Here is an 18,591-nt window from a genome sequence, read left to right as displayed (position 1 = left end):
GAAAGTGTTAAATTAAAAGCGGAGGAGTTTAGAGTAGCTAAGAGTAGTGGGCAAGAAGAGGATTGGGAGAGGTTTAAATGCCAACAAAGATTGACAAAGAAGTTGATAAAGAAGGGTAGGAGAAACTATGAAGCTGGGCTAGCGCTTAATATAAAAAAGGATAGCAAGACTTTTTATAAGTATATAAAAAAGAAGAGGCTGGCTAGGGTGAACGTTGGACCCTTAGAGGATGAGAGGGGGGACTTAGTGGTAGGGGATGGGGAAATGGCTGAGGCCTTGAATAACTTTTTTGTTTCGGTCTTCACGGAGGAGGACGTGAATAATTTGCCCGGTGTTAGCGACGGAAAGGTGGTAGGACTGGAGGGTCTCAATGACATTATTGTTACTAGAGAGGCGGTGCTCGACAGACTGGAGGGACTGATTGTGGACAAGTCCCCAGGACCGGATGGAATGCATCCGAGGATTCTGAAAGAAATGGCGGAGGTGATAGTGGATGCCTTGGTGGTTATTTTCCAAACGTCACTGGATTCCGGGGAAGTGCCGGAAGATTGGAGAATGGCTAATGTTACGCCGTTGTTTAAGAAGGGTGGCAGGCAAAAGGCAGGGAATTATAGGCCGGTTAGTTTAACGTCTGTTGTAGGTAAAATGTTAGAATCCGTCATCAAGGAGGAAATAGCGAGGCATCTTGAGGGGAATTGCTTGATACAGCAGACGCAGCATGGTTTCGTTAAGGGGAAGTCGTGTCTGACAAATTTATTGGAGTTCTATGAGGATGTGTCTAGGGCGGTGGATAGAGGAAAGCTGGTGGATGTGGTCTTCCTTGATTTTTAGAAGGCGTTTGACAAGGTACCTCACAAGAGGTTATTGCAGAAGGTAAGGGGGCATGGAGTTGGGGGTAGGGTGTTAGCGTGGATAGAGGATTGGTTGTCAAATAGGAGGCAGAGAGTGGGGGTTAATGGGTGCTATTCGGATTGGCGGTTGGTGACTAGTGGAGTGCCCCAGGGGTCGGTGCTGGGGCCTCAGCTATTTACCATTTATATAGATGATCTGGAGGAGGGAACCGAGTGTATGGTGTCAAAATTTGCTGATGACACCAAGATTGGTGGAACGGCAAATTGCGCAGAGGGTGTGGAGAGTCTGCAGAAGGATCTAGATAGGCTGGGCGAATGGGCCAGGAAATGGCAAATGGAATTTAATGTTGGCAAGTGCGAGGTGGTCCACTTTGGTAGGAATAATGGTAGGAAGGACTATTACTTACGTGGCGAAAAACTGCAGCAGGCGATGGTGCAGAGGGACCTCGGGGTCCTTGTGCATGAGTCGCAAAAACCCAGCTTGCAGGTGCAGCAGGTGGTCAGGAAGGCTAATGGGATGCTGGCCTTCATAGCGAGGGGGATTGAATATAAAAGTAGGGAGGTCTTGCTGCAGCTGTATAGGGCATTGGTGAGGCCGCAGCTGGAGTACTGTGTGCAGTTTTGGTCGCCGCACTTGCGCAAGGATATTTTGGCCTTGGAGGGAGTGCAGAGGAGGTTTACTAGGCTGATACCGGAGTTGAGGGGGTTGAGCTATGAGGAGAGGCTGAATAACCTAGGCTTGTACTCGTTAGAGTTTAGAAGAATGAGGGGAGATCTCATTGAGACGTATATGATGATGAATGGGATGGATAGGATAGAGGTGGAGAGACTCTTCCTGCTCAGAAAGAACAGTAGGACTAGGGGGCACAGCCTCAAGATAAAGGGGGGTGGCGGTTTAAAACGGAGTTGAGGAGGAACTTCTTCACTCAAAGGGTGGTGAATCTCTGGAATTCTCTGCCCGTTGAAGTGGTGGAGGCTGCCTCGCTAAATGGGTTTTTGATAAGCGAGGGGATTAAGGGTTATGGGGAGAGGGCAGGAATGTGGAACTGAGCCACGACAGATCAGCCATGATCTTATTGAATGGCGGGGCAGGCTCGAAGGGCTGGATGGCCTACTCCTGCTCCTATTTCTTATGTTCTTATGAAGGAGTTCCTCCTCAACTCCGATCTAAACTGCACCCCCCCCCCCCTTATTTTGAGGCTGTGCCCTCTAGTTCTGCTGTCCTTTCTAAGCAGGAAGAATCTCCCTACCTCTACCCTATCTAGCCCCTTCATTACCTTGTAAGTCTCTATAAGATCCCCCCTCAGCCTTCTAAACTCCGAGTACAGGCCCAGTCTATTCAATCTCTCTTTGTAAGCTAACCCGCTCATCTCCGGTATCAGCCTGGTGAACCTTCTCTGTCCTCCAAGGCTAGTATATCCTTTTGCAAATGCGGAGACCAAAACTGCGCACAGTACTCCAGTTGTGGCCTCACCAGTATCTTGTACAGTTGCAGCAAGACCTCCCTGCTTTTATATTCTATCCCCCTCGCTATAAAGGGCAACATTCTATTTGCCTTCTTGATCGCCTGCTGCACCTGCAGACTGGGTTTTAGCGATTTGTGCACAAGGACCCCCGGAACCTCTGCACTGTAGCATGTTGCAGCTTTTCACCCTTTAAATAGTAATCTCTCCTACTATTAGTTCTACTAAAGTGGATAACCTCACATTTGCTAACATTATACTCCATCTGTCAGGTCCTCGTCCACTCACTCAGCCTATCCAGATCTCTCTGCAGACTTTCTGCGCCTTCCACACAATTCGATTTTCCACTCATCTTCGTGTCATCAGCAAATTTTGTTACCCTACACTCAGCCCCTCCTCCAAATCGCCTATGTAAATGGTAAACATAACTGGCAAATCTTGAAAACAAAAGGGATTTTTTTTGGCTTTGAAGCTTTGGGTCTCCAGGAGCAAATGTGAATGGCGTACATTTTGGCAAAGGGAATGAGGAAAGGCAATATGAACTGAATGGAACAATTTTCAGAAGACTACAGGAGACCCTGGGAGTGCATGCACTTAATTCATTAAAGTCAGCAGGACAAGTTGAGAAGGGTTTTAAGGAAAGAGTAGGTCCCGGGGCACCAGGAACAGTGGCAGGAAAATAAAAATAGCAGAGTGATATCACAATCAGCTCAGAGAAAGCAGCAGCAAAACCCGAGGCTTTTAAGGCAATTATATCAGTTGAGTACCTATAATTAACCTTTTATGTGTTTAACATTTTAGTACCTCGACATAGGCAAAGGAGTGCTATCATGAATCATATCATAGCATCCGAAGTGCAGAATGAGGCCATTTGGTCCATCAAGTCCTACCCAGGCCCTATCCTCATAACTCCATGCATTTACTATGCTAGTCCACCTGACACTAAGAGGCAATTTTAGCATGGCCAATCCACCTAATCTGCACATCTTTCAACTGTGGGAGGAAACCCATGCAGACACTGGGAAAACACACAAACTCCACACAGACAGTGACCCAAGCCTAGAATCAAAACTGTGTTCCTGGTATGGGGAACCAAGGGAGAGAGATACAGACACTAAAGGAACATTGGCTCCAGGGGCGGCGGGGCAGCAAGGTGGCACAGTGGGGCAGCATGGTGGCAGAATGGTTAGCATGGTGGCAGAATGGTTAGCACTGCTGCCTTACAGTGCTAGGGACCCGGATTTGATTCCAACCTTGGATGACTGTGTGAAATTTGTATGTTCTTGCTGTGTCTGTGTGGATAAGACGTTCTTTCACAGAGGCCAAATGGCCTCCTTCTACACAGTAGGGTTTCAATGGTTCAATGGAAAGGGACGAATTGATCAATGGCTGATGAACTTTTTTTGTTAACCTTAGGCTTATTTCTGTTATCTTCATTAATAGCCCAATAACTAAACGAATGGCATTCCATGGAATGTATATTCTGCTTCATGCGTGGACTCCTGAATGCTTATGTCCTGGTTGAAAAAACATATGGGAAATATCTACAGTCAAAGGTATTTACACTCCAGCAGTTGGTATCACTGCAGTGAATTCACAAGGCTAAAGTTACGTTGATAACACTTTTCCGGAGGTTATCACCTCGGCTGCACAGGGTGCGCAGACAGAGAATGATTGGGTCATGCCAGACAGTGAATCAGGAATATAGCACAGTGACTGCATGCTATCCTGCACCCATAGTGTAGGTTAGTATACAGTTATAGCAAGTAATTAGGAAATCTAATAGAATATTATTCATTGAGGGAAACTGATTACAACCTGTGCTAGATGAAGATGTGTGGGTGTGGGTGGGGGGTGGTGGGTGCATGCGTGTGGGGGATGGGTGCGAGTGTGAGCGTGTGGGGGGGGGTTGGGGTTGGGGGTGAGTGTGTGTGTGTGGGGGGGGGTGGGTGTGTGGGGGGAGTGGGTGTGTGTGGGGGAAGCAAAGTGGGAGAAAGGTAAGGAAAGGGGGGATAAAATGGGGAAGAACAGGAGGGGGGAAAAGAATAATAAAGACAATAAAAAAAATAGAGAAAAGTTCAAAATGAAATAAAATGAAAACAAAGGGGTCGAGGTGGGGTAGAACTGATCACCTGAAGTTGTTGAATTGATGTTGAGACCGAAAGGCTGTAATGTGCCTAGCTGGAAGACGACATGTCGGTCTCAACATCAAATTCAACAACTTCAGATGATAAGCTCTCCCCTACCTCAACCCCTTTAGAAGAAATAATAATAGGATGGAATATTATTTAAATGGTGAAAAGTTGCAGCGTGCTACTGTGCAGAGGGACCTGGGGGTCCTTGTGCACAAATCACAAAAACTCAGTCTACAGGTGCAGCAGATGATCAAGAAGGCGAATAGAAGGCTAGATAGGGTAGAGGTCGACAGATTCTTTCCACTTAAGATGGCACAGCCCCAAAATAAGAGGGGGAGGGGTCAGTTTAGAACAGAGTTGAGGAGGAACTTCTTCTCTCAGAGGGTGGTGAATCTCTGGAATTCTCTGCCCACTGAAGTGGTGGAGGCTACCTCATTGAATATATTTAAGACACGGGTTGATAGATTTCTGATCGATAAGAGAATTAAGGGTTATGGGGAGCAGGTGGGTAAGTGGAACTGATCCACTTCAGACCAGCCATGATCTTACTGAATGGCGGGGCAGGCTCAAAGGGCTAGATGCCCTATTCCTGCTCCTATTTCTTATGTTCTTTGTTTTCCTTTTATTTGATTTTTAATTGTTGTCTACCATTTCTCTATTGTCTCTCTTTATTTCCCCCACACTTTTCCTCCCATTTTATCCCCCTTTCCTTACCCTTTCTCCCCCATTTCCCCTCTCGCTTTTTCTCAATTTTACCTCTTTCCCACCTATCTCCCCGCTCCCGCCCCATCTTCATCTGTCACAGCTTACCCTCTGAATTCAGCTTCGCTGCCATTTAGCCATTCATACCTTCTATTCTCTCTATGGGCTGCCATTAGTAGCTTTTCCCCTTCTTTTTGTGGCTATGACTCATCTTTCCTTCCCTCACCCTACAATATAAATATCTCCCACTTTCTATGCCTTTTAGCTTTGACAGAAGGTCATTTCGACTCAAAACATCGGCTCTTTTCTCTCCTTACAGACGCTGCCAGACCTGCTGAGATTTTCCAGCATTTTCTGTTTTGGTTTCAGATTCTAGCATCTGCAGTAATTTGCTTTTATTGGGGAGATCACATTGGGAATATTGTGTACAGTACTGATCTCTTTACGTAAGGAATAATGTAAATGTGTTGGAAGCAGTGCAGAGAAGATTTACAAACTAATAGCTGTAACAGGTGGGTTGTCTTACGAAGAAAGATTGGACTGGCCAAGCTCGTATCCACTGGAATTTAACAGAGTAAGGGGCAACATGACTGAAACATAAAAGATCCTGTGGGGTCCTTACAGGGTTGATGTAAAAAGAATGTTTCTCTTGTGGGAGAAGCTAAAACTAGGGGTGACTGTTTAAAATACCAATTTAAAGCTCAGATGAGGAGAAGATTCTCTCAGAAGGTCATGAGCTTTTGGAACTCTCTGCCTCAAGAGGCAGTAGAATCAGAGTCCTTAAATACTTTTAAGGCAGAGCTAGATAGATTCTTGATGAGCAAGGGAGTGAAAATTGGGGGTGGTGGAAATATGGAGTTGGGGTTACAATCAGAACAGCCACAATCTCGTTGAATTGTGGAGCAAGCTCGAGGAACCAAGTGGCCAAGTCTTGCTCTCAGTTCGTATTTGATTTGATTGAATATTGCCACATGTATTAACATACAATTATTTCTTGAGCACTATACAAAGCATACCGTACATAAAAGAGGAAAGGAGAAAGCGCAAAATGCAATGTTATAGTCATAGCTAGGGTGTAGACAAAGATCAATTTAATACAAGGTAGGTCCATTCAAAAGTCTGATGGCAGCAGAGAAGAGTTGCTACGTGTCCTCTGACATTTGTATCTTTTTCATGACAGAAGAAGATGGAAACAGTATGCCTGGGGTATGTGGAGTCCTTGATTATGCTGAGGCAGCTGGAAGTGCAGACAGTGTCAATGGTTGGGAGGCTAGTTTGAGTGATGGACTGGGCTTTATTCAAGATCCTTTATCATTTCTTGCAGTGTTGGATAGAGCAGCAGCCATACCAAGCTGTGATACAACCAGAAAGATTGCTTTCTATGGTGCATCTGTAAAAGTTGGTGAAAGTCATACTGGACATGCCAAATTTCCTTAGCCTCCTGAGGAAGTAGAGGTGTTGTGGATTTTCTCAACTATAGCGTTGGCATGGAGAGACCAGGACAGGTTTTTGGTAATCTGGACACCTAGAAACCTGAAACTCTCGACCATTTTCACTTTGTTCCCGATGATGTAAACAACGCTTCCTGAAATTGTTGACTATCTCCTTCGTTTTGTTGACATTGAGGGAGAGATTATTGTATGTCTCACTCTCCAGTCACTATTCATTTCTGAATACAGATGAGGATAATGGTGACCTTGCGAATAAAACCAGAATCAAGTCAACACACCATTGGTGGCTCAGCTGTGCAAGAGGGGCAGCACATTGCAGTATGATACTCAATAGCAAGGGAAGAATCATGAATTTCTGCAGCCATAATCATGATTCCAGGTTAGTGTGTTGCCACCTTGGTATCAGTCAAAAGCAACACTGAGAAGCTGCAGAATATTCTTGCCGGGGTGATTGGGAGAGGAGATTGGGCTGAACAGCCAAAGTGATCATGGTGTCAGTGCTACCAGTAGCATAGACTGAAAAAGGACTGAAGTCCTATAGGCTGAGGAAGGAGACTAACAAAGGCTATTTAGCTTAACCTAAGTGGTGGGAAAGTTATTAGAAAGAGAATTCTGAGACACCGTTTACATTGTCATTTACCAAGGAATGGATTAATCAAGGATAGTCAGCATGGATTTATTAACAGGTCATGTCTGTTCTATTTGACTGGATTTTTTGAGGAGGCAACAAAGAGGGTCAGGGAGTAAATTGCCAGGAATAGAGAAAAGGCTGAAGGGAGAGTTCACTGAGATATTCAAAATTATGAGGGGCCTAGATAGGAAGCACCTATTATTCTATCAGCAGAGAGGTGAACAATTAGGAGGCATAGATTTATAGTCACTGGTAGAAAGATTGGTGAGATTTGCGGAGAAATGTTTTCACTCAGAGGGTAGTGGAAGTCTGGAACTCACTTCCTGCTTGAGCAGTGCAGACAGAAACTCTTATCACATTTAAATAAAAACACTTGATATGCATTTGAGTCATCATAATCTACATGCTTTGAACCAAGAGCTGGAAGGTAGGATTAGATTAGATAGCTCTTTTCTGGCTAGCACTGACATGATGGGCTGAAAGACCTCCATCTTTCTGTACACCTTTCCATGTTTATATAACATTGAGTTTATTAATAGAGGAAAAGAAAGAAAACAAGGAAGTTATGCTCAGTCTTTAGAAATGAAACTACAGATTCTGTCTCAGCTGGAGCATTCAGAGCATTGGACTTTAGAAAGATGTCAAAACCATGTGAGGGACACAAGAGAAATTTATTTGAATGGTACCATGGAGTTACATGGTGAGACTAAACAAACTGGTCCAAGAGGGTTAAGGAGAGATCTGATAGAGACTTAGGGAATGGGGGGGGCAATAGCATTTGTTACTGGACTAGCAATCAAGAGACCTGGGATATGCTCTGGGGCTCTTGTTTTAATCCCACCACGGTAGACTGTAAAACTTAAAGTGAATAAAAAAATCTGGAATTGAAAATCTAATGGTGACCATGAAACCATTACTGACTGTCATAAGAACCCATCTGGATTACTAATACTATTTATGGAAGCAAATCTTCTAACCTTATTTGGTCTGGCCTACATGTGACTCCAGATCCACAGCAATGCTCTCTGAAATGGCCAATCAAACCACTCAGGACAGGCAACAAATGCTGGTGCGGCCAGTGATGCCCACATCTCATGACTAGTTGGAACACAACAACTAAGGAGGAACTATCTCCAGTAAGAGAAAGACTGACTGGTATCAAGAGGGCACATTTAAAACGATTAGTGAAAAACAGATGACATTAGGATTTTTTTCTTTCATACACTGAACTATTTGATCTCGAATACAAAGGATGGTGGAAGTAAATTCAACAGTAATATTCAAAAGGGATGAGTTGGATAGGTCTCTTCTATATTTCTGAGAAATTCCTTTGGATTATTCAATGAATGTCATGATACGAGGAATTTGTGTGGAACAAAGGGACTTTGGCATGTTTGTCCATAAATCTCTGAAGGTGGAAGGGTATATTAGTAAATTGGTGAAAAAGGCATATGGGATAATTGCCTTTATCAATCGAGGCAGAGATTACAAAAGTAAGTAAGTCACACTGAAGTGCCATGGGGCATTTCATTATATTAAAGGTGTCATAGAAATATAAGTTGTTGTTGCCTCCTTTTTACACCCTGTATCTACTTTTATTCTATCCATAGTTACTGCTACTTGAGAAACATGCTCTTCTCTAATGAAAACAGATGCAAAGTGCTTAGTTAGTACCTCAGCCATGCTCAGTGCTGCCAAAAGATCGCCTTATTGACCTCACTGTCCCTTTGGCTACCATTTTATTATTTACAGGGACTTTGGTTTCCCCTTCATGTGAGCAACTCATCTATTTTCATTCTTTCACTGTCTCTATTTGCTTTATAGATTGCCTCTGTTGCATGAAATGCAAATATCTTGGCTCACTGTCTGGTTTGGGAACCAGCGAGATCATAAATGGCATGTCTGCTGGTGGCAAAACACTCTTTACAAAAAAGAACCAGCTTGGTTTCACAAATAGGAATTTGCTGCTTGATTTGTTTTCTTAAGATGCATATCCGATTATCTTATTTAACAGCTATTATTATGGGCAGGACAGCTGTTTAATACAGTACTAAATGGGTACTGTAATGTATTTATCCCACTGTCATGATGTTTCTGCTACATACAGCTGTACAATAGAATCAGTTAGAAAAGACCATACCAATTATATTGATTGACAAAGCATAACAAATTAAAAACAGTGCAACTATTACATGGAGAATCAAAACAGGAAAAGCAGCTTTGTTCATGATTTTCTGTTGCAAAGAAAACACAGATGCATTAGTCAAAGTGCAGCTGATTCTTAATGAATGTGCACAGTTCCCTTGGTAAAAATAAATGTAGCCTGAACATTGCACTTAATGCAGGATAGAACCACAGAAAGGTTATAGTGCATAAAGAGGCCACTCAACCCATCATGTCAATGCCAGCCTAAAAAGAGAAAAAAGAAACTAGTCACTCATTTTAATTTCGCTTTCCAGCACCTGGTCTGTACCCTTGCAAATTACAGCACTCTTTTTCCTCACGTCATTTCTAATCATTCTACCAATCATCTTATCTAGGGGTCATAAATCTTTCCTGTCTACCATATCTAGACCCCTCATATTTTTGTATACTTCAATTAGGTCACCCTTAGCTTCCTCTATTCTAAGGAAAATGATCCCAGCCTATCAAATCTCTCCTCATTGTTGCAATTTTCAAGCCCTGACAACATTCTTGTAAATCTTCTCTGTGCTTTCTCAGATATTTACTTCCTCGTGGTGACCAGAACTGTACATTTTATATTGTTTCCTGATGGTCCTACCCAATAACAAATAGTAAAATTTGCTGTAAACATATTCCCAAATGAAACAAATGTCTGGACTTTCAAAAATAGAGGTGGCATGGTGACAACAGCACCAGGGTCACAATGTGTGGAGTTTGCACATTCTCCTCGTGTCTGCATGGGTTTCCTCTGGGTGCTTCAGTTTCTTCCCAAAGATGGCGTCAGTTAGTGGATTGGCCATGCTAAATTGTCCCTAATAATGTCAGCAGGCAGTTTACTTACCTGCTAAGCAAGGCCACGTGAGGTCAGGCATAATTTTAAACACAATGTCAAAACGGAGGCTTTCATAATAATTAGTTTGAATGAAAGCTCACACGAACACATAGAACCCACAGAGGGAAACTGGACACTGGGATATACATCTCCTTCCCAGCAGTGAGTAGTTACCACAAACTGCAGTAACATCACTTAGAGAGTTTACAACAAAGCATTTTACATATGGCAGCATTACAAGTATATCTTAGCACAATGCATTAAAATTGCACAATTTGGCAGCATTGATAAAACATCACAGCTCAATACATTAAAATTGTGAGTCCTGACAACAGCATTAAAAATATTCCCAAAAGCTAAAAGCTTCAGATTCTAATAAAAGCTTTTTGTGCACAATGAATTAATATGACAATGCCACTCGATGACTGACTGCTTTTCCTTCACGTGTAGGAGCTTTTACTCTGTGACAGTGACAGCTTCAGATACCTTTGGATCAGGAAGTTCTAGGTTCAAATGGCATTCCAAAACTGAAACACAAACTAGATTGACACTTCAATGTCTTCATTGGAAATAAGTGGGGCTGCATGTCCAGGGTGCCATTTTCCTGCTGGGGCATTGAACCACTGGCATGGCCTCAGTTTAAGTGATTGGAAAAGATGCCATGGTACTATGCCCAGAGGGAACTTTCTACGGCTAACATACATCTCTCAACCTATACCACCGCAAACAAATAAACTTGTCATTTATCTCATGCCTGTTTGTGAAATCTTATGTATGCAGTTTGACTGCTGCATTTGTCTACAAATCAATGGTGACTGAAGGTCAAAATAAATATATTGGTTATGCAGCGTTTGTCCTGAGACCATAAAAGCAATTTCATTCTTCTGGTGCCTAATATCCAACTTTAAAAAGCAATCCTATGTAAACCATAATTTTCCAGACGATGTAAAGCCAAAACTGTAGAATAAATGCAAATCATGAAAGAACATCAAAGGAAAACAATCATCCAATACTGTTTCAAAATGAGTTTTTCCCTGCCATAACACCTAGTTTGTACCATTCACCAAGAAATTTTATAAATAAATTATTGAGTTTTTAAAACAAGTATGCATTCACCTTCAAGAGAAAAACTTTTAAGTTATATAACTTCACAATTTAAACCATCTTTATATAAAAAAAAGGTGGCCCCAATTAGAATCCAATTGGAATCAGTTCTGGAGAAGGGTCATTTAGAACTGAAATGTTAAACTCTGTTTCTCTCCATAGATGCTGCCAGACCTACTGAGTTTAGCCAACATTTTCTATTTTTATTCCAGAGTTGCTTGCAGCTGAATGGTTTACCTTTTTAAACCCCATTATTGTTAAAAAAAATAATTGGGATTTACATTCAATAAATGTTTTAAAAGTCATTTGAAAAATCATGAGTCACGAAGTAGTTGTGTAATAAGCATCCAAACAACTATGATTTTTGTTGAATGTACAGGCATACAAACATATGGGTTAGGAGTAGGCCAATTTAATCCTTTGCTTTTAAAATCTGTCCTAACTTCTGATCTACCAATCCTTAGTTACTCACATATGGTGCATCCTTCTCCTTGAGTCTATTTTCTTATGGGAACATATTTTTTTGAGAGTTATGAAATATCTGTTTAAATATCTGCCACTACTTTTCTGCTGCCCCATCTTTTAACATAACCTCCAGTTCACAGTGGCCAACTTCATCTTCATTACTGCGTAAATCTGTCTATTTATGTTTGAAACACAAGTCTTAAACCTATGTTTGTCACTGAAAGTACATCATATTATAATCAGAGCCTTTTCTACGAAGTCATTCATTATTCTCATCTCATTGCACATTACCAGGTCTAGAATGGCCTGCTCCCTGATTGGCTCTAGAATGAACTGCTCTAAGAAATTGTACAGAAAACACTATGAACTCTCTTCCAGGCTACCTTTGCCAATCTGATTCATTCAATCTATATGCAGATCAAAATCACAATGATTATTGCAGTGCCTTTCTTACAAGTCTCTAAATTTTTTTCCTATATACTCTGACCTACAGTGTGGCTGCTGTTAGGGGGACTATAACCTACTCTTACATGACTTCTTATCTTTGCTATTTCTTATTGCTACCCAAATCGATTCTACATCTCGATATTTTGAGTGAAGATCATCTTTCATTACTGCACTGATATCAGCCTGATTTGACAACAGCCACCCTTCCTTAGCTTCCTGTCCTTCCAAATATTCAAGTCACAGCCTTAGTCACCTTGCAACCATATATCGGCAATGGCTACCAGGTCAAACATATTTATTTCTATTTGTGCTAACAATTCACATGTTTTGTTATGAATGCTGCACACATTCAGATTCTCAGCCTTCGATTCTTTAATTTTCCATTTTTTGCAAAATCTGGCTTTATCTATTAGTGCACTCTTAAGTTTGACTCTGCCACACTCCAGTCATCACTACCCATATCACTACCTTTTCTCTTTAACTTACCACACATCCCCTCATGTGATCCCCCCCACCCCCCGCATAACTATTTGTTTAAAGCCCTCTTCCCTGCCCTAGTTATATAACTCACCATAACACTGTTCTCAGCATGTTTCAGGTGAAGATTCTCCAAACAGTACAAAGAAAATTACAGCACAGGAACAGGCCCTTCGGCCCTCCAAGCCTGCACGGACCATGCTGCCTGACTTAACTAAAACCCCCCCACACTTCCGGGGACCATATCCCTCTATTCCCATCTCATTCATGTACTTGTCAAGACGCTCCAAAAAGTGACTACCGCATCCGCTTCCACTATCTCCCCTGGCAACGAGTTCCAGGCACCCACCACTCTGTGTAAAAAATCTGCCTCGTACATCTCTCTTAAAACTTGCCCCTCGCACCTTAAACCTGTGGCCCCTAGAAACTGACTCTTCCACCCTGCGAAAAAGCTTCTGACTATCCACTCTGTCCATGTCTCTCATAATCTTGTAGACTTCTATGAGGACTCCCTCAACCTCCATCGCTCCAGTGAGAACAAACCAAGTTTCTCCAACCTCTCCTGATAGCTAATGCCCTCCATGCCAGGCAACATCCTGGTAAATCTTTTCTGTACCCTCTCCAAAGCCTCGGTAGTGTGGCGACCAGAATTGAATACTATATTCCAAGTGTGGCCTCACTAAGCTTGCCAATGACTTGCCAATTTTTAAACTCAATACCCCTGCTGATGAAGACAAGCATGCCATATGCCTTCTTGACTACCTTCTCCACCTGCATTGCCACTTTCAGTGACCTGTGTACCTGTAACCCAGATCCCCTTGCCTATCAATACTCCTAAGGGTTCTGCCATTTACTGTATATTTCCTATCTGTATTAGACCTTCCAAAATGCATTAACTCACATTTGTCCAGATTAAACTCCACCTGCCATCTCTCCAACTGATCTATATCCTGTTGTATCCTCCGATGGTCCTCATCGCTGTCCGCAAATCCACCAACCTTTGTGTCGTCCGCAAATTTACGAATCAATCCAGTACATTTTCCTCCAAATCATTTATATGTGTTACAAAGAGCAAAGGGCCCAGCACTGATCCCTAAGGAACACCACTTGTCACAGCCCTCCATTCAAAAACACACCCTTCCACTGCTACCCTCTGTCTTCTTTGACCAAGCCAGTTTTGTATCCAACTTGCCAGCTCACCTCTGATCCCATGCGAGTTCACCTTCTGCACCAGTCTGCCTTGAGTACGGCTCTCACTTTCCCCAGTTCTGGTGCTAGTGCCTCATGAATCAAAACCCATTTTTACAATGTCAGCTTTTGAGCAGTTAAGTCTCTAATCTTATTAACCCTATGCAATTCATTGTGGCTCAGGATCTGGAGATCATTATCTCAGTGGTTCTAGCACAAAATCCTCAGGATTTATTTATCTGCAACTATGCTCATCCCTCAGGTCCACTCCTCCCCCAGCAGTTAGGTGCTGTAAGCTGCTATCCTTAGACTTTATTATCTGCTCCCCAGAAGGTAAGTAGAGTTAGGCTGCAATCCTTGGGATTTATTTAAGTGTGTTTCCCATTTGTGTTCCTCCTGTACTCCTCTCCTGAAAGGCATGTGGAATAAAGTCAAAAACGAGGCGTTATTTACTTTTACTCTGATCTGTGCTTCTGACACAGGTCGACTCCTCACAGAAGGCAAATGGTGTAGACCTTAGTCCACAGATTTTATTTATTTGCTCCCCAGTCCGTGTTCCTCCTGCAGGTCCACTCCCCTTCTGGTAGGCAAGTGATCTGTGGTAGCTCACATGTTTTGTGTGTACGAGGCAACTAGGTCAATCCCAGTGAACATCATGTATAAATTTCTGAATCTCTTTGAGAAAGTGGTTGGAAAATGGAATTGAAGTGTACTGCTCTTTCAAAGAGTCAACCTGAGTGAATATTTGAATGACCTCCTTCTGTGATGTATAATTCTCTTAACGCAAGGAGGATGGCAGCTTCACACAGGATACTTAATGTACTTTTTCCATATTAATCAAATATCAGTACACATACGCACACGCACACACACACATGCACATGCGTGCTCATGCACGCGCTCGCACACATGCACATACACACACCTTACCCCAGTTGGTTGAAAAATCAGTCCATCCACTTCATGGCTGACTTCACGAGCAAAACTTCCTTCTAGTAGCTAAATTAAAAACAGAACAATTGAATGAGTGGGTATAATTTCAACTGCTGAACTGATTGTCAAAGAACTGAAAAGGCTATTAAAGCTGCAAATTGCACAGTCGACACAAACATGATAACATTTTAACTTGACACAACAGTTACTTCAAGGACAACTGAAATATTTTAGTTTAAAATAAAATTAATAGTATCCTCCTTTATCAAGATAGGGCAAATTAACATTACGGTTTCTTCCACTGACTACCCTACAGTTGTGGGATGACTCTGGTGCACAGGTTTAGAAGGTGCAACTCCAGCAATTCCTGCTAAGAGTTCCCAAGTCCTGGCTCTTGCCAACAGCACCTAAGATCTAGATAAACATAAGCTCCCCTTGTGTAGATTTCTCAGTAGCTTGAATCAAGGAAGCTTAAACTCATCTGAAGATCAAAAGTGTAGAGAATATTCAGCAAGTTTGGCAGCATCTGTGAAGAGAGAAAGAGTTCAAATTTCAATTCTTTCTCTATCCATAGATGCTACCAAGTCTGCTGAGCATTTACAGCAATTTCTGTCTCCATTTCAAATTTCCAGCCTCTGTAGTATTTTGCTCCTGTATTGTTTTATACTCATGCTTACAGCTAAGTTTGTGTTAGGCACCCACCTGATTTTTTTTTGAAGTGTCAACTTTAACTTTATGAAAAATAAATCAAATTCTATATTTTTTTTGTCGAAAGGGAATTGCTGTTCACTTCAGCATACAATTCAGGGTATTGCAAATGCCAGGAACTGAGTGAATTTGATAAGCCAGTCTCCATGCGCAATCAAGGGGAAACGAAAATGAAATGTCTGGTGAAGTTTGGTTAAAGGAGGAGATGATATGGTTTCATAAAAATATCAGCTGCAAATTTATGGACAACCCTCAATTGCTTTCAATACAACAGATATCAGCCTGTGTCACAGAACATCTTCTTCTCATCCTTTAGAACAAAAACAAAACTAACATATAATCACGAGAAGAACAACTAAACAGTAGTGAAAATTTGAAGGCAAAAAGCCAGCCGACCATGCCTGCCCATAATAAGTTTGCAGAATCAATGAAAGAAGGAATAGCACCAATGGAAGGGCAAAACCAGCTTGAAGTTCGGCAGGCAGGCTGTAAATACAGTATTATCCAAATGAGCAGATTGTAAATATGGAAGAATTACCTAACCAGCAAATTAAACATAGAATGATGAATTAACAAACAAGCAAAATAAATATTGAATAATTATTTACTGATCTCTTAGTGAAATAAGGAGGGTGGGAAACAGAGATATAGAGAGAAGGCTGTGAAGACAAAGAGAAAAAGAAGGCTGAGGTAAGGATGGAGGAAGGACATAAACTGGGTTACTAAAGGAGGCAGTAATGATGTGGGCTAGCAGTATTTGGAAACCTTTTAAATGAAGAGAATTTAAGATCTGAAGATAAGCACACTGTTGACAATGGCACTGATTCTACTTCAACCCAAAGGAATGACAGGGCAGGGCAAAATCACCGATAAACAAGCAGAGTTCGTAGCAGGAGTCCAAAATTAAAGCTTTTAACCTCCCAATGTTGATTAGGAGGGAAGTTTTACTCATAAACAAGCAATACTTTTTTCCCCACTCCTAGGAAGCTGGCAGCATTGGCCTCATCATGATTTATTGCCCACCCTTAATTGCCCATCAGAAGGCAATTGTGAGCCGCAGCCTTGAATTACTGCCATCCATATAGTGTAGGTAAATCCACAGCGTGCTTAGGAAGGGAGTTCCAGGTTTGGACCTAATGACAGTGAAGAAATGGCAATATCATTCCAAATCCTTGGCTTGAGTCAAGGAACAAAAAAAGGTGCAATTACATTACTCAGTTTATAGGTCATCATCTAGTGGGAAATGTGTAGAGAAACAAATTTGCAAGGAAAGTACAAAAACTGCAAAAATTAAACAGTAATTATAATGGAGTACTCAATATAATCTGAATGTAGACTGAGATGGTAATACAGGTAGAATATCCCTTATCTGTAAATCTGAAATCCAAACACATCCAAAACCTGCATTTTTGTTTAGCCTCATAAACCTTTTAGTGCAGGAAGTCTGTTACTGTTACCCTGTGAACCTTCTCCGGCAAGAAGTGCAGATAGTTCCACGTGTGGGAGTTTAATGCAGGTTCTCTGTACTTATTATTCAATGGCACATCTTAATTTTCTAGCCATTTTACTTACTTTAGACCATAGTTAGACTCGGCTTTGGCCATGGCAATGCATGCAGTCCGAGGCCTATATGCGGTACGCAAAAACCAAAATTTTCTGAAATGCAATTGGCCCCAAGGGTTTCGGATAAAAAATACTCAACTTGTAGTATAAAAGGCAGAGAGGGGCAAGAGTGCCTAGGGTAGGCGCAAGAGAATTTTTGACACTAATATATTTCTCATCCAATGAGAAAGGAGGTATTGCTGTATATGGTACTTAGGAATGAGCTAGGTCAAGAGGATCGAATTTCAGTAGGGACACGTTTAGGTGATAGTGACCGCTATATCATAAAGATTAGGTTGGTTATGGAAAAGGACAAGGAACAATTCAGAAAAAGAATAACTAACGGGCAAAACCAACTTTGCTGGTGGTAAGAATGGATCTGATACAGATAAATTGGAAATAAAGATTAATAGGCAGAACTGATTTATCAATGGGTTCATGGATCATAGAGGTTTACAGCATGGAAACAGGCCCTTTGACCCAACTTGTCCATGCCGTCTTTTTTTAAAAACAACTCAGCTAGTCCCAATTGCTCACACTTGGCCCATGTCCCTCGATAGCCATCCTACTCATGTAACTGTCTAAATACTTAAAAGACAAAATTGTGCCGGACTCTGTTACTACTTCTGGCAGCTTGTTCTAGACACTCACCATCCTGTGTGTGAAAAAACTGCCCCTCTGGAACCCTTTGTATCCCTCCCCTCTCAGCTTAAAGGGTGGCCTTTAAAGAAGAAACAGTTCAATTACATTGAAGGTATATTGCTTAGGGATAGGGCAAACTAATCAGTGTTCCCTGAACGGTGAAACAGAGATTAAGATGAAGCTGAAAAAGTGTGCTTAAGAGATATCAGGTGGAAAATACAGTTGAGGAGCAGTCTGAATGTGAAAGAATGAAAGATTAAGAGCTCAATTAAAAAAAACAAATCAGAGAAACAAAGAGAAAGTATGAGACTGGCAGCTAACATAAAAGGGAGTCCAGAAGTATTCAACAAGCATATAAATAGCAAACAGTATCTGAAATACAAATCTGTAGATGTTCATTTCTTGATATAACTTAAGACTAAAATGGTTTTCAACCAAAGCTGTGCTTTACTCAGACTATCGGTAGAATTTTTTTCCCCAATTTTGTGAATTTTGGGCAACACAAACAAGCTAAATCCAGCAAGACACATTAAACTTAGGGAGTACATCAATCACTTTGGACAGAATATTAGCAGCAAAACACCTATCTACGGCAGTCTCCCCCTGGAACTTTTTCTAAATATTCTGAAATGTGAACACAAAATTAATTGATATTTGCTGAAGCATGCCACCAGAATTCTTTGATCTGTCACTGCCTCAAAATAATGTCTGCAAATGATTCTATGTACTCAGCAATCATTAAAGTCAACTTTGTGAGACATAACATGCCCTTTTAG

At 41.6% G+C, this 18,591-nt stretch overlaps 1 protein-coding gene across 1 annotated transcript in view; it reads right to left on the bottom strand.

Moving 5' to 3' along the window:
* Positions 1 to 18,591, bottom strand: part of rngtt (RNA guanylyltransferase and 5'-phosphatase) — a 372,001-nt gene that overhangs the window by 120,021 nt on the left and 233,389 nt on the right. Inside the window, exon 12 of the mRNA XM_080192775.1 lies at positions 14,861 to 14,929. Within this exon, the coding sequence (XP_080048901.1) occupies positions 14,861 to 14,929 (69 nt within the window). The remainder of the gene's footprint in view (positions 1 to 14,860; positions 14,930 to 18,591) is intronic.

Source organism: Carcharhinus amblyrhynchos, chromosome 7 (assembly GCF_965287045.1).
Source record: "Carcharhinus amblyrhynchos chromosome 7, sCarAmb.v2.hapA, whole genome shotgun sequence".
Classification (NCBI taxonomy): domain Eukaryota; kingdom Metazoa; phylum Chordata; class Chondrichthyes; order Carcharhiniformes; family Carcharhinidae; genus Carcharhinus; species Carcharhinus amblyrhynchos.
The sequence above is the reverse complement of the archived record's forward strand: the minus strand, read 5'-3'. Positions and strand labels throughout refer to the sequence as shown.